At 42.9% G+C, this 23,557-nt stretch overlaps 1 protein-coding gene across 1 annotated transcript in view; it reads left to right on the plus strand.

The window, feature by feature from the left end:
* Window positions 1-23,557, plus strand: part of NBAS (NBAS subunit of NRZ tethering complex) — a 199,559-nt gene that overhangs the window by 54,704 nt on the left and 121,298 nt on the right. The window contains exons 22-23 of the mRNA XM_082218421.1: window positions 15,555-15,638; window positions 16,826-16,979. Of these exons, the coding sequence (XP_082074547.1) occupies window positions 15,555-15,638; window positions 16,826-16,979 (238 nt within the window). The remainder of the gene's footprint in view (window positions 1-15,554; window positions 15,639-16,825; window positions 16,980-23,557) is intronic.

A 23,557-nucleotide genomic window follows, 5' to 3' on the forward strand; every position in this document is an offset into this window, starting at 1 on the left:
TTAGTATTGGCAATATTGGGGATAGATAACCTGTGGCCTCCCAGATGCTGTTGTACTACAACTCCTATAATCTCTGATCATGGGCCATGTTGGCTGGATGTAATGGAAGCTGGAGGTCATCAACATATAGTGGTACCTCGGGTTAAGTACTTAATTTGTTCCGGAGGTCCTTTCTTAACCTGAAACTGTTCTTAACCTGAAGCACCACTTTAGCTAATGGGGCCTCCTGCTGCTGCCACGCCGCCGGAACACGATTTCTGTTCTCATCATGAAGCAAAGTTCTTAACCCGAGGTACTATTTCTGGGTTAGCGGAGTCTGTAACCTGAAGCGTATGTAACCTGAGGTACCACTGTATAGATGACCACAGGTTCTCCATTCTTAGTCTACGTTGATTGGAGGTGGGTTTTAAGGTTCTCAGACAGGACTTTTTCCTGACCCTACCTGGAACCCAAGACCTTTTGTATGAAAAATAAATGTACTCTTCTCACTGAGAAAGAGGCAGCTGTGTATTCTGTCCCATCCTTCCTCCAAAAGGAGCCCAGGAAGTTCTTATGGGTTTGGGAACCACTTGAGAATGGTGATAACTGCTCAGTCCTAATCTTGATTTGTGTACTTTTTTGTACCCCCCCCCCGCAACAAAGCATTACTGTTTAGTGGTTTTGCAGAAACCACCAGCAGTGTAAATAAGAGTTCAGCTAAGCCAAGGTGGGAACGTCACCCCACTCTACTTGCTGTAATGGAGGGCAAAAATCTTGTGTTGAGCAAAGCCTATAAGCATTTGGGAAAGTGAGTATTCTTAAGTCTTCCCTTGGGACAAGGAGGTACATGGTGTGATACGAGTTGTTCTTGGCAGTGATATGATTGGTGTTTGGAATAGGGGGACCTCACCACCCCATCCCATCCTAGTTTTTTAAAAATTTGTGTTTTTATACCTCCCTATACCCGGAGGTCTCAGGGCGGTTTCAGTTCAGGGCTTAATGGCAATGAGATCCTATTGGTCAGGAGTGAAAGAGGATAGGTTGGAGAAGAGAGTCGTCCACTACTTTGAATGGCCTGCGGCTGCTGCTGCTTCTTCAAGCAAAAAAAAGGGGAGAAATTCTTGGCTATCTTGTAATGTTAAAATAAAGTAATGAGCACAGCTCTAGGTGAGAGTACCAGGGAGCAAGGATGGAGGAAGACTTCATTTCTTCTGCATTTTAATGTGAATGGACCTAGTTTACCCCATGTGGACTTATGAATGAACATGTCCAGAATTGGTACAAATCCAACCATCTCTACTGTTCACAAAGGAGCTGAGCCAAAACTGCTTTCACAGTTTAATCTGTGTTCTTTGCCAAGTATATGTCCCCTCTTTTTATTTTATTTTATGAAATCCCACTAGTTTCCTCCCATTGCTCCCTTGAAAATTTTGATATTTTTTTGTTTGGGGCCATAGAGTCTCTAAATAGGCCTTAACAAATTAGTTCGGGAAGTTCCTTAAAAACAACAGTTCACATTTTTGTAACTGAGAGCAAAACTCAGAATGAATGAAAAAGACAAAAATGATTTTTTAGATTGGCTCTAAGTTTAGACACTGTCTTAAGCAGTCTGTCTCTCTTAAACCAGAGGAATGCACTCATAATGATATATCTGGTGTAGATAGAATGTTATAATTCTATTGCATTTGATGGCTCAAAATAAAACCCTGACTTCCAAACCTTTATTCCCCTACTCACTTCCTTGCTCAGTTCCTCAAAAGAATGTGAAGTCTTTAAAAGGTAACACACTTTAAAGGATTATTAACCTTCTGGGGAAAATGGCATTTGCTAGTCTAAATTATAGGATTTTTATTAGATTTTATATTACCTAATTCAGGCCATGATAGCTTCTTCCTTCTATTGTGTTGGAGTCTTTTAAAGTAAGTTTATGGGACTTTTTAACAGCGTATTTTTAGATCTCGCAGACAGGATTGTCACATGTGAGAGCACTGGTGTGCTGCGTAGTGGATAGAGAAATAAGATTACAGCGCTACATCCGGCTTTGTCACTCTTGCGAAACGCATAATGTGATTTCCTTTTTTCCCTATAAAAGTGAAAAGCCGATTAGACAACCTAATCAAAATCTAACTCATGAATGTGTGGTTTGCTCCTCGGAAGCTTTTAAAGTAGCACCAGAGATAAAACACGCTTGGCTTTGTACTTCGGTGGCAGTTTTGTTCTCTCTTTTACTGCATTTTCTTTTAATGACGCCACCCCCAAACTTTGATCTGTAGTGGTGAAGTGCTCCTACTATATATTCAATATTGTCAAGCAGAAGGCAGCTTGCTCAGCTGCATGTTTCCACTTCCTTCCTCCCAACACCCGCAGCTTTTGCATTTCACCCTAAAAATCTCTCTGGAGGATCAGGGTGACCTACAGAACTATTATGGGGTTGTAGTGGGAGAGGAGAATTTGCGGACCTTGCAGCACAAAAACCCTCCGTTTGAATTTAGACAATTCCTCATTTCAGCCACACCTGTGTGGCATTCCTCTGGGAAGGTTTTAAAGCTGCCCTTTGCTTGCGAATCATTGGATAAAACCAAACAAAAAGTCAGTATCCAGCCTAATGCTGGGCGATATCTGGGTTTCAACATTGTGATATATCACTAGCTAAACATCACAATATACTGCGATATCACAATGTCTGAAATAAGGATGGAGATACACGCAGTCTGTAGTCCGCTGGCAGTAGGAGTTCAATATGGGTATGTCTTTAAGTTAACATCTTATATCAAAAACCTGACAGTACCAAACTACCGGAGGCTTTTCACCAAAGCCAGACTAAATGTCTTTCCCTCTGCAGTGTTGGATGGTAGGTTGAGAGGAGTTCCCTACCAGGACAGAGTTTGCTCGTGTGCTCAAGACATCGATTCCATAAATCATATTTTGTTGCATTGTGCAAAATATGAGCAGGCCAGGGCTGAACTGATACTACCCTTGCTGGTACCTTTCCCGGGAAAATCAGAGGCTCACTATGTCAGGTTCCTACTGGAAGACCAGACAAATGCTAGAATGTTAGCAGTGGCAAAGTTTTTATCGGTGGTTGCAAGAACAAATGAGCCCTATATTCTAAACAAAATGCTTGATTAACCTGGAGGTAGGCTGTATGAATTGTGTATTGATTTGTAATGATTTGTTGGGTCTCTGGACCGTAATTGAGATTGATTGATTGATTGATTGAAGAATGGCGATAGGTAGAGGCATTGGCTGGCTTCACGTTTTTCCCCACATTGTGATTTTTGTATAGCGTGGGCTCACACATCACGATATGCGATATATTGCTAGCTCAAAAACTATGAAACCGATATCATGATATGGACTTCCGGGTGGTATATCATCCTACTGCAGCCCTTCTAGAAAGTAAGTCATGGAGTAAAGTGTGCAGGTACCTTCTAAATGATTTACGTGAAATGAGAGCGAGTTTGATGTGGCCAGCTTGTATATTTTTCCTGGTACTGTTGTTATTAGACAGCATCAGCATGTGTGTGTAATCAATATTGTGTTACCTTTGCCGTCAGGACCAGCTGAACATTGCTGGCTTTCTATGGTAAGCATAAAGCTGTTAGGGGTGGTTGTCTCTCTGATTATATGTTAGGCTGCACTCTCCATGCCAGCCATTTTGTATTATGGCAGGCGCCATTGCAGCCATTTTTGTTGGATCAATCCATCAACCTCTATGGATGATTTAGAAGGATTGGGTCTGACATCACTTTTGCTGATCGTGTGTGCCATACTCTGCAGAGTTATATCTCAACGCAGCTCCTTCCTTGGAAGCGTCTTTGGGGTTGAAGGTACACACAGTAGGCAATAGACACTCATGGACGCCATAAAGATTCAGTCAAGTATAGAAGTTTACTTGACAGGCATAAAAGCAAATTGGTAGCAAATATATACAGACATTCACCACTGCCATGGTCAAGGCATGCTTAGAGTCCAACAAGAGTCCAAGATTCTCTCTCTCTGCTTCTCTAATAGCAAGGCGCAAGCAAGAGACTCACAATAAGTTACAACAAGTTTCACAGAACCGTTATTGGTACTTCCTGTCACACTGTGCATGTCCAAAAACCAGTTCCCACAGAAAACGTCCTTGCATAGACAACACAATCTCAGCCTTCTACTGCTTCCTGAAACTTCTTCCTTGTTTCTGGAACAAATGATTCTCATACAGAGAGAGAAAATATCCAACGATTTTGTGACTGGTGGCACCAGCAAAGTTTGAAATGTGTCCACTGGTTCAAAAAAGGTTAGCAAGCCCTACTCATCACCTCCAACCACTGCTGGCTGGGGCTGATGGGAGTTGTAGCCCAAAATTTCTGGAGGTTTTCGCCAGTTTGGCAAAAGTACCTTTAAAGAATGTGTTTTACGAGGAGGTTTGACAGAGGACAAGTTTCTTCCTGATAATACAGAGCAGCACGGCAGAATCACAAAGGTGAGAGTGGGAGGACAGGAAAAAAAGGGCCGACAGTGGATGAAGCACTAACATTTTGAAAATGTATTTTCCTCTTAATGTGAGTTCAGGGTCAGCCTATATTTCCAGCAACATCTCGTCCAGCTATATTCTTGGCTGTCAGACTGTTGTCACCTTCTCTCCCTCTTCGCTTTCATCCTGATAATAGTCATATTTGTGAGCTATTTGGCATTGCCAGAAGGCAGAATTTGTTATCTAGCTAAATGGCGATCTTCCTTCCTTCCTTCCCCCTAAAACTCTTTATCTTGCCCTCCCTCTTCTCCCTTCTCCCTTCCCTCCTTTAAACGCACACAGACACGGGGAGACAGAATAATGAAAGCATCAATTTTGGACAAGTTTGTTTTCAATCTTGGTGGGATGCAGCTGATCACTGAAAGCATAAATTTATTACCATGACTAACAAAACAGAAATTTTAAATTATTATAGCAGAATGATTTGGCTTCCGCCTTCAGTTGCTATGATAAAAATGGCGCCTTTTCTGAGGCGGTGGATATATAACTTTGAGCCTCTATCCTCAAAACTCTGTACCTGTCACCACGGGAACGGCTTCTTTTTTATCAGAACAATTAATGAAGGCGGAAGTTGAAACATTTTGCCATGAGAATTTAAACTTTGTTTTGTTAGATGATAGTCTATCTGTGTCTGTCTGTCTGTCTGTCTATCTGCTGGCAAAATTGGTGTATAATGTTTAGCTGCATAGACAGGAGAGATTCTTTTTTCAATTTTCCTTTAAAATTAGACAGTTGGAAGTCTTGGTTTATTGTGAGAATCATTGCCATTTGAATTTAAGAGGTAATCCGTCTGGAAAATAATGGCCTTCCCCAGCATTATAAATGCACATAGCCAAAGCCTTGCAATTTCCTGTTTTTGTTTGTAATGCATTAGACTACAATATTGCTGTGCTATAGTCAACATATTAGTATCACCAAAGCCAGGAAATTCAAATAAACGACTCCCTTAACAGCTGTAACTTTGCTGAAGAGCATATTATGGCTGCAGTAAAAAAAGAAAAAAAAAAGGAAGGAACACTACTTTAAAGCAGAAATCCATGCACGTGGTTGTTTGTCTTCAGTGAAACTTTATCAGATTTTCCTCTTAGGCGGAAGCATTTCATGTTTTGTCCAATGGCGGCTGCAGTGGCGTAGCGTGGGTTGTTGGCACCCGGGGCAAGGCATGTAATTTGCGCCCCCTAACCTGCCGCCGCTGCCAGCTTCTTCTTGCTGCTGCCTGGTCTGGTCTGGTGTGGTTCTCTCCCGCGCTCAGCACTGCGCTGGGCGGTCGCTGCACTGTCCCTCCCCCAGATAGTCCCTTGCTCTCTCTCCGCACTGCACGCCTGGCACCTGGCGGCTCAGATCGGATTCGCACAGACAGCACTGCAGTGAGAGAGAGTGAGTGAGCAGAGAGGGGCAGAGAGCTGCGAGTGGAGTGCCCCCCCCAGATGTTGTGCCCGGTGCGGCCGGCCCCCGCTGCACCCCCACGCTACGCCACTGGGCGGCTGGTGCCCATTGGGTGGAAGGCAGGATATCGAACAGATGACAGGCGGGGCCACCTAATTCTGGAATTGTCCCCACCCTCCTCCTGCTGGGTTCTACAAGGGATAGCCAAGGCCATGCCAAGGTTGTAGGTAGGGCAGCTGGGGTTGGGGGAATCAAAGCAGCTTGGTGGGGCATTGCCCTAGTTCGCCAAATGGACCAGCTTCCACTGCCTTCATCTCAGTCCTAATAGTGTTTGCTTTGTTAAATCTGCATGAAATCCAGTGGAGATGGATATCGCAAGCCACTCTTTTACATTTTCATATCTCTTTATCTTTACAGTGACTTGGTTCTGTTAAGTCCAATTAGAGGCTACAGTAATCTCATTCCTGGGATGCAGCGTTTTTGCATTAGCCATTCTTTAGCTTTGGGTTATGTGTAAATGTGGCCAGTATAGAAATTTACACGTCTATGCAAATGAAATGAAATTCTAATTCCCGTGACCAGGATCCCATTCTGTTCAGCTGAGTGTGTTTGTTACTCCCCCACTCTGTTGGTTCTAAGTGTTCAGTGCTTCAGCCCTATAATTAAAAGATGTCTTTCTTCTTAAATGCCATATTTGACTGTATATTAGCTTTTGTATATCTCTTTCCCTGAAAGCGGAAAGGGCCTGCCTTGAAAGCTTGGCATAGCGGGGCTTTTTGGAAAGTAGCTGCCAAAGTTGACAGCTGCAAGTCTTTGCTTTTTCTAAAAAAAATGAAAGGAAATAGGTAATTTTTATTTTCAGTTGAGTTAAATAATGCATTAACCCTAGAGCCGGCTGGAAAAAGGCCTGAAAACAAATGTTACGGAATGGCCCAGGTACTTGCACACACCTGATATTTCTCTTGAAAATGACCTAGGTGTTTTGCAAGATTGGTGCTGAATTTGCATGCCACAGTAAACCATTGTTTAGCATGCTTTTAGCAACATGTGGACGCGCTGCAGCAAGTTTTAGGCTCACACTCTTCCTCCTGTGTGGCTGGGAGAGTTCGGATTCTTTCTTTTTGTTAACCATCTCATCCAGATCTAGGAACTGCGGTTAACGCTATATCCAGCAAGCCAGCTTCAGAAACCACAGTTTGAAATGGACTTGCTGGAAATTAACCACAAACATAGAATTCTTCTGCTTAGTTTTACATATTTGTCCAAGTAAACAGAAATTCTAAAGCTTTGTGGCTAGAATCCTATCCTGTTCAATTGATTGTGGCTTGTCCTCCCCCCGCAACCACCCCAGTTTGCTATTGATTTATGTCACGGGTGGGTAGGAATATGCTGAGCTGAGCTTCCTGTTAACCAAGACAAACTGCTGTGGTTTTGTCAGAAGGGTTACTTAATATTAGAAACTCCTGCGCTACCATGGGATTCCAACAGTACTGACAACATTGGACATGGCTCTGTTTAGTTCAGGGGTGGGGTAAGCTATGGTTTGTTTATCAGGCTTATACACATTCCATAGGTGATGAAACAAACCATGGCTTGTCTCTCCAAAGCTGGGTTTGGTTTCTAGCTCTTGTTTCATGCTTTTGGACAGGCATCCCCAACCTTTTGCCCTCCAGATATTTTGGACTACAGTTCCCATCATCCCTGATCAGAGACACTATGGTTTAATAAACCATATACATACCATATATGTGCAAACCAGGTCATTGTTGGGAGGTCATGGCTTCTATCAGAGCCGGGAATTATAGTTTGGTGGGAAGGCCAGGAATTCTCTAATAGAAATCCCCAGCCTCCTCCTCCATAGAACTATAATGTTCAGGATTCCATAGCAAACATGATTTAAAGTGACTCAGTTACTGCAGCATACCATAGAAATTGTAGGATCTTGAAACATCTGTCTACGTGGAATTTCAGCATTGATCCCATGATGCCATATTTACTTGCTCCCTTCTCTTAATTTGGTCCCATTATAGGTTTTAGTATAGGCGTCACCCCCACTTATGTGAGGGCAGTATTCAAGGCCCCCATGCACATAAGTGAAATTACATAAAGTGGGGAGCACCCCACTTTGATAGGGAGGGCATTTGGGGAGGAGAGAGAGAGCGGGAGAGACTAACGTTGGAAATCTCTTGAGGCTGCTGCCTGACCTATCCTGAGCCTCCCTGCCTCCCTGAAGGGAAGCAGTATGTGCAGAAACTGGCCTTGGAGGGTGAGGACTGAGAAGGGCACCCAGCAGAACTAGTGCCAGAATGGGGTTGTGATCACACAGCAGAGTTGTGGAGGCAGGGAGAAGGTGCCTCCCCTTGCCGCTGATTGATTGAAGGCCGCCTTTCCTCGCTCGGGCAGCAGCCCCATGCGAGGGATGGCCAATCTATTTATTTATGTATTTCATGCTGACCCACATAAACAGGGTCACACGCAAGTGGGATGCACATAAGTGTTTGTGGTGGGGTGCCTGTAGAGCAGGCATGGCCAAACATGGCCCTCCAGCTGTATGGGGACTACAACTCCCATCACCCCTAGCTAACAGGACCAGGGATGATGGGAATTGTAGTCCCAAAACAGCTGGAGGGCCAAGTTTGGCCATGCCTGCTGTAGAGGGAGAAATGGATATGCTCGGCCATGACGGTTCAGTTTACCCCGGCATTTATTTTGCCGACCACCATAATTTAATTTTCATATCAGTACTGCAATGCAAAGAGCAGACGTAGGGAGAAGGGGAACTTTGTCGTAAGCGTTTCAGGGTGTCCCCACCCCCGCCCCGGCTTTTCAAAATCTGCAGCTCAACTTGTGTACTAATATTGGAAAACCTCTTTTATGTATGTGGACAATTGCTGTTATCTTCGTGTCACACACAGAGGTGGAAGCATTTTGTCTTTTTGACACAACCTAAAGTGAATTGGCATGTTTTTCTCCGAACGCTCAAGGTTGTTTGGATCCAAGCCATTACCTCTGCATGATATTGTTGTTTTGAATTAAAATTGTGAGCCATAAGCTACCATCCTCAGTAATTTACTTATTTAAATTATTTGTTTGTTTACTAAAATATCCGCAGAGAGGCAGGGTGCATTTTGATTTGCTGTTTGAATAAGAACAGATCTATTGGAGTTGGGTTTCTTTGATTCCCAACTGGGTAGTTTACAAAGCCACTTGCCAGGTTACACAAAGGAAAAAATGTGTATGGAAGGAATTGTCCATTCCATATCTGTGGCGTGGTGTATGGAAAACGTGTGTGCATGTCATTTCATGCATAGGTACAGAACACCGAATTTGAAAATTGTGGTGCCTGGTTTTGTTTTGTTTTTTTAAAAGAAAGATCTCTGTATAAACTGATAATCATAGTAGAACTGCTTTCTCTGGTGTGTTCAGGGCTCAAAAATCATTGCACATACCCCAGTGCTACCATTTCATCTTGGAAGTCTGCACACTAGGGTGAAAATATTTTCTGTTCCTGGGAGCCAGCTTTATAAACATTTGATACCCAATGCCTGCGAGTTTAGTAGCGCAGCAGTGCCATTTTTCTTTGACTTGCAAAGCACCTAATGGAAACAATAAATAAATAGTCATGATGAAGGATGTTTTGCTGTTTGACAGACTTTTTCTGGCTTTCAAGTGCCTGAGGTGCATTTAATCTACACTTTGATATGCTCCCTAGTTGGCACTTTGGAATATTGTGCTTAATTTTAGGCAGCATAATTTTCTTTTTTCTAGCAGAGCACTGATATGAATCCTTGGTGATTTGAAGCTTCAAACCCCTCAAGGACAGACGATAAAATAATCTATTTACAAGGAGAAATGTTATAAATGGCTCATTTTTAAAGAACTTGGGTTACGGGTGTTGAGACGGGAGCCAGGCCTTCGATGGCTTATAAACGTGATATGCTGTTACATTATGGGTGCAGTTTGGCTTGGTGGTTCCTAGCCTTCATTAAAAGATAAGCTAACTCTTTAACAGCTTCATTCTAAAGACTACAGAAAGGGCAACTAGCTAGGAACTTAAAAGGGATAATGCGCATTGTTCAAGTGGGCTCAGAAATGAGTTAGACTTTCTAGTTTCCTTGAAACATTCAGAAGGTTGAGATTATAATTGGGAAGGCTAATGACTTGCTCAACTTTCAATTAGGCATTGCAACCTCAGGAAAATGTACAAGCCAACTATTTCTTTTGGCTACATCAATTAAACAATTTTATTTGTTTTTGCTCAGTTCTTTTATTTCTTTTTGGTAAAAATAAACCTTTAGTTATGACCTTCAGTGCCAGCTACACATCAGCAGGGGAACCCTGTCTAGCCTAGCAGGGGCTTTTGGTGAGATTTCCTGGGTTACAGCAGCTGCTTTGTCTCCCATGCTTTCCTTTATGGAAAATGCAAGATTTTTAAAGCCATTGGCTTGCAAGGCAATTTGAGAGGCTTTGCCCCTTCCCTCCCCCATCCTTTCCCTTTAGGGAAGATCAGTGTTCAAAATTCGCCAGGTGCATTTTCTAGCCATTATATTTTATCTGCACAATCAGAATGAATTTCAGGAACCAAAAAGTCATATTGAAAAAGGCGACTTTCGAAAGAAGAGTGGCGGATGAAATTAATGGACCGTGCAGAATTAGATAAATTAACAGGAAGGATTTGAAACCTGTGGGACCAGAGATTCTTAGAAGACTGGAGTAAATATTTGAACTGTTTGAAAAGCAATTGTAATGAACAGATTACGCTAGTAGGACTGCAAGAAGTTCTGTAAGGAGGACTATTTGAAATATGGCAAGAAAGACTACGAAGGGACTTATTAGTTAATGATAATTAAGAGTAATAGAGAAACTAAGAAATGCAGAATAAGTGATAAAGAACGGAAAATCATCAGAGATTGTTGACGGAAGTCTAAAATACTGTATAAGATAAGAAGTTATGTTAAATGATTGTTGGAAATGATATGTAAAAAACACCAATAAAAATGTATAAAAAAAGAAAAATAGAAAAAAGTGAACTTTCAAGTTGTCTGGCCCCAAAATGGCAATGTGGCATTCCGTTTTGGTGACAGCAACCCTGGTTTAAGGAGCCACTTGGCACCTAACTTACATATCTGAGTTTCTAATACTGGCTGGAAGATATGGGCTGCTGGTGAGCAGCTGCTGTCTCCAGGCCTACAGTACCTATGGAGCACTTTGCCTTTGCCATTGCCATTACCAAGGGTCCCTCAGCCCCTGGGGCAGAGGGAGCTGCAGTGGGGGAAAGGATATGGGAACCTACCCTACCCCAGTCTCTTCCCCTCCATGAACTGTTGAAGGAAAATTAGAATGCAAGTCGATACCTGTGATTTTGCTGTCCCACTTCATTCATTCGGCCATTGATTTCTCATCCTCTTCTATCATAAAACACTCAAGCTGGCTTGACGGCAAAACCATAAAGATACAGTTCCTGTTGCCTTGAGAGACAATGGAGTGCGCCTCCGGGAGTGGAGTTAAACTGTTGCATTAGGAACACCTGGGGTGCAAGCCTGGGCAGTGTGGCTGGAGGTCCTGGGCTGCCCAGTCGACAAGACCCCTCTCTCAGCCTCGCTGATGTGGTCTGAAGGAAAGCAGAGCAATTTGTTTGGCACCAGCTTGGCTGCAGGGGTTGCCGGAAGGCACCATCCAACTGCCTTAGGGACTCCACTCTGGATTTGTTTCAGGTTTACTCTTTTACGCCTTTTTCTTCTCCCGAAGATGTCCTGCAAGGCAGTTTAGGACCCATCTCCTAGATGGGCTACCTCCAAGGTGGATGAGCCCCATCAATAAATGAGCAGTAAATAAGCAGTATCCGATGAGAAGAACAAAGCACCGATCAATTAATCTAAAGAGTGATGTTATAATAACACTTAAAACGTAGCAGCAGTCTGAATTTTCAACTTAAGAAAAAATGCACGAGAAGAAGAAGGAGAATTTGGATTTGATATCCCGCTTTATCACTACCCAAAGGAGTCTCAAAGCGGCTAACAATTTCCTTTCCCTTCCTCCCCCACAACAAACACTCTGTGAGGTGAGTGGGGCTGAGAGACTTCAAAGAAGTGTGACTAGCCCAAGGTCACCCAGCAGCTGCATGTGGAGGAGCGGGGAAGCAAACCTGGTTCACCAGATTATGAGTCCACCACTCTTAACCACTACACCACACTGGCTCCCAAGAAGCAACCAAGGCCTTCCTGTCAAAAGGCCTGCTGTGTGGCACTGTTGCTGTTGAAACAGCGACACAATCTAATCATTGGACATCAAGAAGAGCTCATATTCCTAAAACACAGTGGATCTTAACCTACAGTGGATGGTAGCCAGTAGTGCCATATGCTTGCGTGTGTCTCCCATTGACGCCCCTTTGCAGTCTCTAATGTGGTAGCTGTGATGTGTCTCGATGTCTAGTTTCTAGTAGGTTTGCTTTGCTTGACTCTTTCTACAACGAGCCACCTTTCATTTTTAGGATAGCAACATGCAAGAAAGAAATAATTTTGCTTTTGTTTGTTTTTCCTTTTCGCGGTGGGGTGTGTGGGAGTGGTGCAGCAACCAGCCACAAGGTGACAATATTGAGTTCTCTACAATGATTTTTCTGTATTGAAACAGCGTGCATCCTTGCATATTGGCACGCCTTTGTGTCGGCATGCATGGATTTGTTAGACTTCCCACAATATTAGAAGAAAGGAACTTTGCCAGCAAGTATCCATTGACATTTTAAAACTGTAATGATACATGCTTGGGACTAGATTGATTTCTCTTATGCCTACTGTGAAGGTTCACACTGAGAAAGCAGCCTTAGGTCTGCTCATTTGTTTGTATATTAAGAGTGAAAGAAGATGTGCCAACTTAAATTTCTAAAAGCCAAAGTGGATTTGTTCAGCTTGAGCAGTTCTATAATAGTCTTCGACAAGCACTTAACACTATTCTTTTAGCTGGCTGATATTAAAAGTACTGCCTGCTGCTATCTCTTGTAGTCAGGCAGTGCTGTCCAAAAATAAGTGCAAAACAACAAATTTGTAGAAGGGATTAAAACTCTTCCTACGACTGCATGGCTAGGATTAACTGGGCGGACGGTATTACATATTTATGTTGGAATTCATCAGTTGCAGAAATGAGTTCAGTTGGCAACATGAAGTTTATGTACTGCTCTGAAATAGCTGTGCCATTCAACCAAAATTCATCAAGGCATCATTAGATCATACACGACCTAGAGATTTGTCTCGGAGTTCTCCAAATGGGAGAATAGCTGTTCTTTTTAATTGTTCTGTTTTCAAGTACTGTCAGCAGTGTGTAGCAGCTTTGGCGAAAGAGCGGCTGAAAAGCCCAACAATAAATAATTGAGAACAGACTACAGCTCTGCAGGCATCTTGCGCATAATAAGCACAGAAGGATTCCAAAGCCCTGAGAATAAACAGTATAAATCAAGGGTATAAAAAGCTGAGCAGATTTAGATCCCTTTTGATTTGAATGGGTCTAGTCGCAGCTAACTTTGTACGGTGCTGCAGAGGGAGTTGAGACACATTTTAAATGCAAGTTATATTCGTTGGATTAAAATGTGGAGCAAGCATTCTGGACTGCTGTTGGGATAGCGGCAAAGATCAGATCTCCCTGGAAGCTGCACTTGCTGACTTGAAAGTTCCTCTTGTCAATTAAGTATGGTAACTAGAGATATTTAACAGATGGATAAAGGGGAAATAGTCAGAAAATTTTATCTTGAATATGGAACTCATGGAGGGAGGGAAATAGGTCTGAAGGTTCAATAGAACCTTTTATTTTAATGTTTGAAATGGTTAAAGTTAAAATTTATAAAATATTGTAAAACCAATAGAAAAAGTTAATTTTTAAAATGTTCCTCTTGTCAGAGCCAAACTACATGTGTCTTTGTATTTAGCATGCGGTTGTTGTTTTTTAAAATGCAAATTGCATTAGCTGGATTGTGGTGGTAATTGATGGCACGAGAGCAAAGTGGGTGGGGGAATTTCCAATGGAGGATTTCCTTCCAAACCAAATGAAATACTGAGGATTTTTCATCAGGACTGCAATAAGGGGAGTAACGGGTTAAATCCTTCTGCACGCCTCCCCTGATTACCTTACCTCCCCACACCCACCCCATTGCAATTTCCCATATGTAGGCCCCATAGTTTGTAGGTAACAATGCCACTGCTCCAGAAACGAGTCCTGGATTGCAAACATGTTTTAGAGTCTACCCTGATGTCCGACAAGCTCTGCTTAAGTTGTAGGATATATCATGGCTTCCGTGTGGCACAATTTTTTCTTTCTGGAATATGTGGCGGAATCAATAGTATAGCAGAATGGTTGGGCTAATGAGAAACAGAATGGCCATTGCTCAAACGAAGACTTGCTAAAATGGTGGAGCTTTGTTTTCTGTTTCCCTTTCATTACGTTTTGTCTTTTTCATTACGTTTTGTCTCTTAACAAGTTGTTTTTATGGCTTTTGAGAGTCCTGGAAATGCCACGGCAATGATGCTTTTAAAACCATAACGGATCGGTCTGGTAATAACTCTTTTTGTTGTTAATCTTTATCTTTGTTGGCAAGCACCCATTCTGTTTGTAGATGTTTTTTATTACCACAGGAAATATTTCACCCTAGATGCCTATAGCAAGAGAGCCACATCTGACTTAATTGAGAAAATCAATACAGCAGGGATATCTTGGCTCAGGAGAATAATTTGCTCAGAAGTTGGTACAAAATCCTATTACTTCAAAGAATCCACAGATGTCATTTTCTCTCTTGCTATTAATTTAAAAGATTTGCAGTAGTGAGGTTGAGACCCTGCTGTGGAAGCAAGAGAAAGCCATCTATTTCTAAGTGAAGAGGTTGTATACATGTAAGAAACATGTGATGCAACACATGTCAAAATAGCTCTGGTACGGCCATGCAATTTGCTGTTCACTTGTGGCAAAGACCAAGGACGGGCAACTGACGGCGGTCTCTGTATCCTCACAAACCTGCTGCCTTTCTATTCTTTCAGTTGGAACTATTTCTTAGTGCCCCTGCTGGCCTTTTTAAAGATGGGTTTGGTGGCGTAAATTGCCTGTGCTTGAGCTTCAAGCTGAGAAAACCATATACAGTGCCATCTTTGTGTGTGCTGTATTTTAATACTAATGCTAAGGCTAAGGCTAAGGCTAATAATAATAATAATAATAATAATAATAATAATAATATTTATATCCCTCCAATCTGGCTGAGTTTCTCCAGCCACTCTGGGCAGCTTACAGCATATTTAAAAACGCAACAAAGCATCATACATTAAAAAAACATAATATCCTATACAATAGGACAACAACAATAATGATAATAATAATAACAATAACAACAGTTTACAGCAGGGGTCAGCAAACTTTTTCAGCAGGGGGCTGGTTCACTGTCCCTCAGACCTTGTGGGGGGCCGGACTATATATTTTTTTTGGGGGGGGGGGGATGAACGAATTCCTATGCCCCACAAATAACCCAGAGATGCATTTTAAATAAAAGGACACAGTTAGTGGATATAGTAATATAGCATAAAGTGCTGTTTCTGCCTTTCACAGTATTTATTCCTCGCCCCAATTCCTGTTACTGTGCATTTAATTAGTAGACTGGTTTTCAACACACCATTGATATTTTTGTTTTGTTTTCTAATAGCCGCAGAGATGGAACACTGAAAATTCTTCCCTGGAATGAACAGAAGCACAGGGAGGAAGACTGGTGTGAGAGGGCACCGTGCAAGTAGGTGTATGGAATTGGTTTGTGTGTGTGCAATATATCAGTCCATTTTTACATTAGCACCAGTCGGTTGCAATTAAGCAACTATCCCACCTGGCCTTACTATCTTTGAAGACTCAAGTGTAGGAGCCACCCGTTTCCTTATTGGGAAGGAAAACACATGTGGATTACTTCCTTCTTCTTTTTTCTGGAGAAAACAGGAAGTCCCAAAATGCACAGAGCTCTGGGCTGTGGTCCCGTGATACAATCCCAAGCTTTGATCATTCTGTATGAGGTGAAACCTGTATAAGTACACAGAAGAATTGCTATGTGCATGGCGCTGTGGGGTGATGCACGCTTCCCTTTATGGTCTTCGTAGTGATTTGAATGATTCTTTACTTAGCAAGCCTCCTCACTTGAGCCACAGGATTTTAATCATAGTGAGATCAGAATTGGGCCTCAAGCACACAGGATCTTTCTCCTGCTCCCATCACCGTGAGTAGAAAGAAGTGAACAGCTGAACCGTGTGGCTCCTGTTCTTGCTTGGGTAAAATCCTGACAGCCAAGTAATAACTTACAGGCTCAGCATTGTAACAGTGCCCTTTCTGTATGTGGCAACAGGTTTTCATGCCTGCAACGGCTTTTGCACATTAAAGTATTGCTTCTGCTTAAATAGGCAAGCTTGTCAACTCATTTGGAGCACTGTAGTAAATTGCCTCTATTATGTAAACACCTGTTGATGTAGTGATAAGGTTAATTACCAGGAATAGCTGGAAATTCAGTAGGGGTAAATATGTTTTCTCTGCGTAGGCTTTTGCATAAAGGTCAAATGCCCATTATGTAAATAACAGTGGTGACCTCCAAAATTAGATTTTTTAAAAAATATATATTTATTTATAGGCACTAGTTTTTCAGAACAGAACTAGTTATCATTTAACATGATTTTTCAAAAGATAATTAATCCTAATGAGTCTGCCTAAGACATAGGTTAACATCCATGCCATACATTGAAATAATTATTATACCGCTTCAACAGCCATGGCTTCCCACAAAGAATTCTGGGACCTGTAGTTTAAGAATCCTAGGAATTGTAGCTCTGTGAGGGGTCTCCTCCAGTTCTCAGCACATTTAACAAACTACAGTTCCCAGGTTAGCATCATTTTAAAGTCCAAGGTTTCTACATTTAATGGCTGTTTATCTGTGATGCTCAGGCTGATGGTTGAACCAGCTCTTCAAGATGAAGGCGAATTTTTATATGAGTCTCAACCTGAGTTGCTGAAGTACAGAACCACTGAGCTTTCCATAAAACTGGCCACGGACTGGTATTGGAAACGAGCAGAAGAGATAGAAAACTTCTCTATGCAGGTAAATGCAATATTCTACCATATGTGTACTGCCATGACTTCAAATATATGTCCTATAAAGTGAATCGATTATGCAGACCTATTTGAGTGTGTGTATGCCCAGCCTTCCACAACCTGGTATCCTCTAGATTTTGTTGGATGATGATATAGCTCAGTCGGTAGAGCACGAGATTCTTAATCTTAGGGTCATGGGTTCAAGTCTCGCGTTGGGTGAAAGATTCCTGCATTGCAGGGATTGGATTAGATGACCTTCACAGTCCCAACTCTGCAATTCTATGGGTTCCATAATCATTGATCATTGGCTGTGCTGCTGTCAGGAACTGGCTAGATGACAAGGAGTGGTGGGAGGCACCAGCTAAGGAAGCCTCAGAGAATGAAGGTTCAGAGCACGGGGAATGGTGGTGGGACACTGAGGACAGCTCAGAAGATGAAGGTGGTGGGGAGGCAACATGTGTGAGTGAGAGAGAAGAGCCAAGGGCAGAAAGCAGTTCAGACTCAGCCCATGCAGCTTCCAAGGAGCTTGCCTGTCCTACTGTGTTAAGTTCCGCTCCCCCTTGTCTCCAAGGACACAAAGAGCTATGCATATATGGCTGAACAACAAGCAAGAGATCCCTCCCACTGTAGTTTATGTCTTTGTGGACAGCCTCTAGAAGAAGGAGATGTCTTAGGGGGAAGCAGGAACTGTCAGTCCTGGCAACTGTGCTATGGAAGCTGGTCCTGCCTTGAGGCTTCTCTGCATTGTTTGCTGCTTTCTTGAATCAAGAACTAAGCTTTTTGCTCGTCTCTGGGTTTGAATGCTGACCTGCATATGAGCCAGCCCTGACAGCTGCCTGGGGCTGCTGTTAGTTGTAGTCCAAAACATTCAAAGGGCACCAAGTTGGAGGAGGCTGGTGCATTGTATATTCTGCACTGGGTTTTATTTGCATGCAATATGTAGAAGAATACATTTCTGTGTAAAGTTATGTCTGAGTTAATGTTCTTTTGTCAGTTGATGTTCTCCTGCTGCTAGATGGCTCCAGTTTTGGGATGGTGCCTGCTTGCCAGGCTACTGTTGAAGTGTACAAAATAAAGCACGTGATTATAGGCATGTATTCAGATACAACCATAACAAGGAGAAGATGGAGTGCCAACAGCTTTGAAAAAAGCGGTTATGATTCAAAAGAGAGACAGAGAGAAAACAAGAGCGAATGGTGATGGTATTTCATTATGGGATGTGAAATGGGAGGAGTAAATGTGTTGGTTTTGATTGGAGGAACAAGGCCGTCCATCGTGGGATGGGTATGGTAAGAGGAAGCTATTGTCACGAGTCTTCTACCTCCATCAATCTAGTCAGCAGCCTTTTCATTTTCAGTGCTGCCAACTCTTGGGACCACCAGTGACTTAGCTTTGCTCCGCATGTGGGCAGCTGGCGTTCAAGAGCCATTGCATCAACTGCCTAGTCATTTCCCGATTCCAGAGGTTAACCAGAGATTCAGCAGGATTGCCACTTTGAGTGACAGAAACAATTACGTTCACTAATGCTTAGGCTTATCCGAGCCTGGTAAAAATTAGGAGCCAACTGGGAATGTGTACTTCTGGTTTTTGTGTAGTACTTTTCCCAGTGGCATGTTGTCATAACTTCTGCTGCCATTAATAGACTTGCCATTAAATGTTTCTAATATAATTGGATTTTTTTTCTGATGACCTTTCAGCTAATGTAACAGAATTATTAAAAGATTTTCTGAAATATTTGTTGACTAGTATTTGGCCAGGTGTGTTAATTACTTATTTCCAACATTCTTATGTTTAACAATCAGGCAAATCAATCTTATATGAAAATAACTCTCCAGCTTACTGAAGCTTTTTCATCATTGTAAACTTAATTTAAAGGCTATTTTTAATTCCTTAGGTAATTTTTAGGGGTACATTTAACTTGGAAGTAAGCTTCATGTCAGAATATGATTGGATTCAATTTTTGTTGCTTTGTAATCATGTAAATTCAGGCAGGCAAAATTGGCACCATAAATGATATCCAAATTCAGAAATAATTAGGGGTCTTTGTGTGTGTGTAAAGTTCTAGTCCTGAGTTTTGCAGAGAAGTACACAGAGAGAGAAAAAATAAGGGACTAGAAATAAAGAGTCAATGGATGGTTGAAATCAAACTCCATTAATTTTTAAGACCTAATAACAGAGTTTCTTTAGAGCTGAATTGGCCATTCTGAAGCTCTCAGACTTGAATATAAAAATAATTAATGGAGGGACAGGACACAGTTGTTCTTTACTTTGGCTATTTCAAGCTACTCTGTGCATAATATCACTGAAAATTGCAAGTGGTTAAATGATATCATAGTTGTCCTATGAAAAAACAAACACAAATTTTGATTGGTTTTGGACAGTCAGTTTCTCCACCATTAATTATCCTATATTGAGGTACGCGGGTGGCGCTGTGGGTTAAACCACAGAGCCTAGGGCTTGCCGACCAGAAGGTCAGCAGTTTGAATCCCCACGATGGGATGAGCTCCCATTGCTCAGTCCCTGCTCCTGCCAACCTAGCAGTTCAAAAGCATGCCGGTGCAAGTAGATAAATAGGTACCGTTCCGGCGGGAAGGTAAACGGCGTTTCCGTTCGCTGCTCTGGTTTCGCCAGAAACGGCTTCATCATGCTGGCCACATGACCTGGAAGCTGTACACCAGCTCCCTTGGCCAATAAAGCGAGATGAGCGCTGCAACCCCAGAGTCGTCTGTCAGGGGTCCCTTTACCTTTACCTTTATTGTACTGTGATAAGTTGTTCTTATGGAATAGGAACAGAATATGCTGCTGAGGTTTTGTGACATTACTTTATTGATATTCTCTGAAATAATTGAACTGTTCTGTGTTGGTAGCTCTGCGATAAAGGTATTGCATATTTGTCATGTGACCTGTCTTTCATTTTAAGCATACATACTCTTTTTTAATCTATGTGAATTACTTCCTAATATCATTAGGGTTGGAAATCCAAGCCTATAATGAGGCATCTCTTGAGCTGGCTTTTCATTATCCACGCTTGAAGTTACCTTTCAGCTACTCTATTCTGGCTGTCTCCAGCTGTTTCTGTTACCATGGTATTTCTGTTTCTCTTGGCAATGGATCAAGTTCAGTTATTCGAAAGGCCTGCTGAAATAATCGTAGAATCATAGAGTTGGAAGGGACCCTGAGGGTCATCTAGTCCAACCCTCTGCAATGCAGGAATCTCAGCTAGATCAACCATGACAGGCCGCCACCCAAACTCTGCTTAAAAATCTCCAATGAAGGAGAGTCCACAACTTCCCGAGTGGGACTGTTCTACTGTCATACAGCTCTTACTGTGTTCTTCCTGATGTTTAGTTAGAACCTCCTTTCTTGTCACTTGAAGCCATTGTTGTGGGTCCTAGCCTCTGGAGGAAACAGAAGATGGCTATCATATCTCCTCTCTGTCTCCTCTTTACCAGGCTAAACGTACCCAGTTCCCTCAACTGTTCCTTATAAGACTTGGTTTCCAGACCCTTGATCATCATGGTCACCCTCCTCTGCACACATCCCAGCTTGTCAATATCCTTTTTAAATTATGGTGCCCAGAACTGGACATTGTACCTCAGGTGTGATCTGACTAAAGCAAACTAGAGTGGAAATATTACTTCCCTTGATCGGGACACCATACTTCTGTTAATGCAGCCTAGAATAGCATTAGCTTTTTTTTGCTGCTGCTGCATCACACTGTTGACTCATGTTCAACTTGTGGTCTACAAAGACTCCTAGATCCTTTTCACATGTACTACTGGCAAGCTAGGTGTTCCCCATCTAATGTTTGTGAAGCTGATTCTCTCCGCCTAGGCACAGAACCTTACATTTGTCCCAACTGAAATTCATTTCATTAATATTAACAGTTCTCCAACCTGTTATGGTCATCTTGAATCCTGATTCTGTCTTCAGCAGCACTGGCTCCCAGTTTGGTGTCATCTGCAAATTTGGTGACCATCACATCAATTCCTTTGTCCAAGTCGTTTATAAAAATGTTGAACAATAGTGGGCCCAGGACAGAAACCTGTGGCACCCCACTTGTCACTTTTCCCCCAGGATAATGAGGAATCGTTAGTGAGCACTCTTTGGGTTTGGTCTGTCAACCAGCCATTAACAACCACCTAACAGTTATCTGCTGGTCCCGTGGGTTAACTGAGAGGCGAGGTCCGAGTCCAGTCTGTGGTCGAAGGTGCAGTATGGAGGCAGTCCATAGAAGCTGAAGCTGGCCGCAGGGCAGGGCAGGGCAGGGAGTCAGGTGAGGTCAGGAGTGCAGGCGGGAATGCAGGACAGGGTTCAGGCAGGAATTGGCAACCTACCAAGTAACCTGGGACTGGGGGGGTGACTGGTTTTTATCTGCCCCGAGGCATAGGGCAGCCCCGATCCTCAGGTGACTCGCCTCTCCTGGCCTGGAGGCGAGCACTCCTTCTGCAGGAACTTAGTTCCCTTCACCTCTCTGCCCTTCGCCTCTGCAGCTCAGGAGAGGCTGGAGGGTTACTGGACCCAGAGGCAATCTCAGCTTCCTCTGACGGGGCTGAGAGTGGAGCACCTGCAGGCAATGGGTCCTCCCTCACCTCAGGAGCCAGGGCAGACTCAGCTGGTGCCTGTACCTGAGGATACAGCACAGGTGAGGACCCTTTGGGCTCTTGCCTCTTCTGGAGGCGGGGACTCCTGTGCAGGCTGGGATTCCTCAGGTTCAGCATCTGAGTCCGAATCCCAGGCTATCACAAGTTATCTCATCCAGCCCATATTTTACCAGCTTCTCCACAAGAATGTCATGGAGGACTTTGTCAAAAGCCTTACTGAAATCAAGATACACTACGTCCACCAATGTTGTAACTCTATGTCTACAGCGTTCCTGTGATCCACCAAGCAAAAAAGAAAAAAAGAAGCGATATTTGTCTGGCATGACTTATTTTTGAGAAACCCACGTTGGGTCTTAGTAATCACAGCATCCTTTTCTAAGTGCTTACAGGCCAACTGCTTAGTTATCTGTTCTGGGATCTTGATACTGATGTAAAGTTCACCAGTTGGGTGATGCACCCCTTGCATTTGGGAACATGTATGTTTCCTCAGAAAGAGGTCTATACAGACAGTTTCTTCTGTAGATTTTCACAGCTTTTCATCCTCCCTCTTCTAAATCTCCATCAAAACGAGGTGTGCAAAAATTGTGGTTTGCTAAACTGAACTCATCTTGGTGCTTAGTGGGCCACCTTTGAAGCAAGATGCAGAATAGAATTCCACAAGCTTTATGAAGGCACCGCCACCATATCACATGACTGGTTTTGTGCATTGAGCTTGATGGGTGGCTGTGCATGTGTGTCACAAGTTGAGTAGGCCTAACCTAAACTAAAATTCTGAATATATAAAAAAATTAAAAAATTGTCCAGTAGCACCTTAGAGACCAGGGACGCACGCGGGTGGCGCTGTGGGTTAAACCACAGAGCCTAGGACTTGCCGATCAGAAGGTCGGCAGTTCGAATCCCCGTGACGGGGTGAGCTCCCGTTGCTCAGTCCCTGCTCCTGCCAACCTAGCAGTTCGAAAGCACCCCTAAGTGAAAGCAGATAAATAGGTATCACTCCGGGGGGAAGGTAAACGGCGTTTCTGTGTGCTGCTCTGGTTCGCCAGAAGCGGCTTAGTCATGCTGGCCACCTGACCCGGAAGCCGTACGCTGGCTCCCTCGGCCAGTAAAGTGAGATGAGCGCCGCAACCCCAGAGTCAGCCACGACTGGACCTAATGGTCAGGGGTCCCTTTACCTTTACTACCTTAGAGAACAACGAAGTTTGTTCTTGGTATAAGCTTTTGTGTGCATGTACACTTCTTCAGATACAGGAACAAACTGCTACCTACCTGCATCTAAAATTCTGAAGTTGAGTTGATTAGAATTCAGAATGTGTCTGTTAGCTGGCCTCGCTGAATGTCGTTAAATGTCAAGTCATGCAGTTGCAACTCGAGAGTCAGAAATGAGTTCTGGAGGGATCTTATATCGTACCTTATCGTGCTTAAGTGGACTAATGTGACCGGACATTTCATCTTCTGATGCTAGTTTAGACAAAAAGAACTGTACGCAATGTAAGGTCTTCTCTTAGTGGCAGAGCTGGCAACCTCTGGTGGAGAGACTGCCAGGAGCATGTAGAAGCTCTATAAAGGATTTATTTATTTATTTTGTGTTTTTGCCTTACAGTACGGCGACTATATTGTATAAATATGTTCATTCACAGCCAGGGCTCCTACTCCTACATAATATTGATTATAAAAGTACTCTGTGTTTCATGTGATGCTGTGTAATCAAAGGAGCAACTCACGACTTAATAGAAATAGTGCGCTTTATTAAGATTGTTTCCTACAGAGCAGATACTGGGCCTGCTGTTTTTGCCTTTCCTCTATATTCATACTCCTCTCTGATATCCCACACTTCCTGTTCTTTCTTCAACATCCTCTGCTATCGCTGATTTTACTTTTGAGCTTCATTCATGTTGTTTCACTCTACCTTTGCACTGTCACCAGGAGGTAGCTGAGAAGGGCAGAATTGGTATTTGCCTACATCTCTTTGCTTGCACAAATG

The sequence above is a fragment of the Podarcis vaucheri genome (genome assembly GCF_965113315.1).
Source record: "Podarcis vaucheri genome assembly, chromosome: 3".
Taxonomy (NCBI): Eukaryota; Metazoa; Chordata; class Lepidosauria; order Squamata; family Lacertidae; genus Podarcis; species Podarcis vaucheri.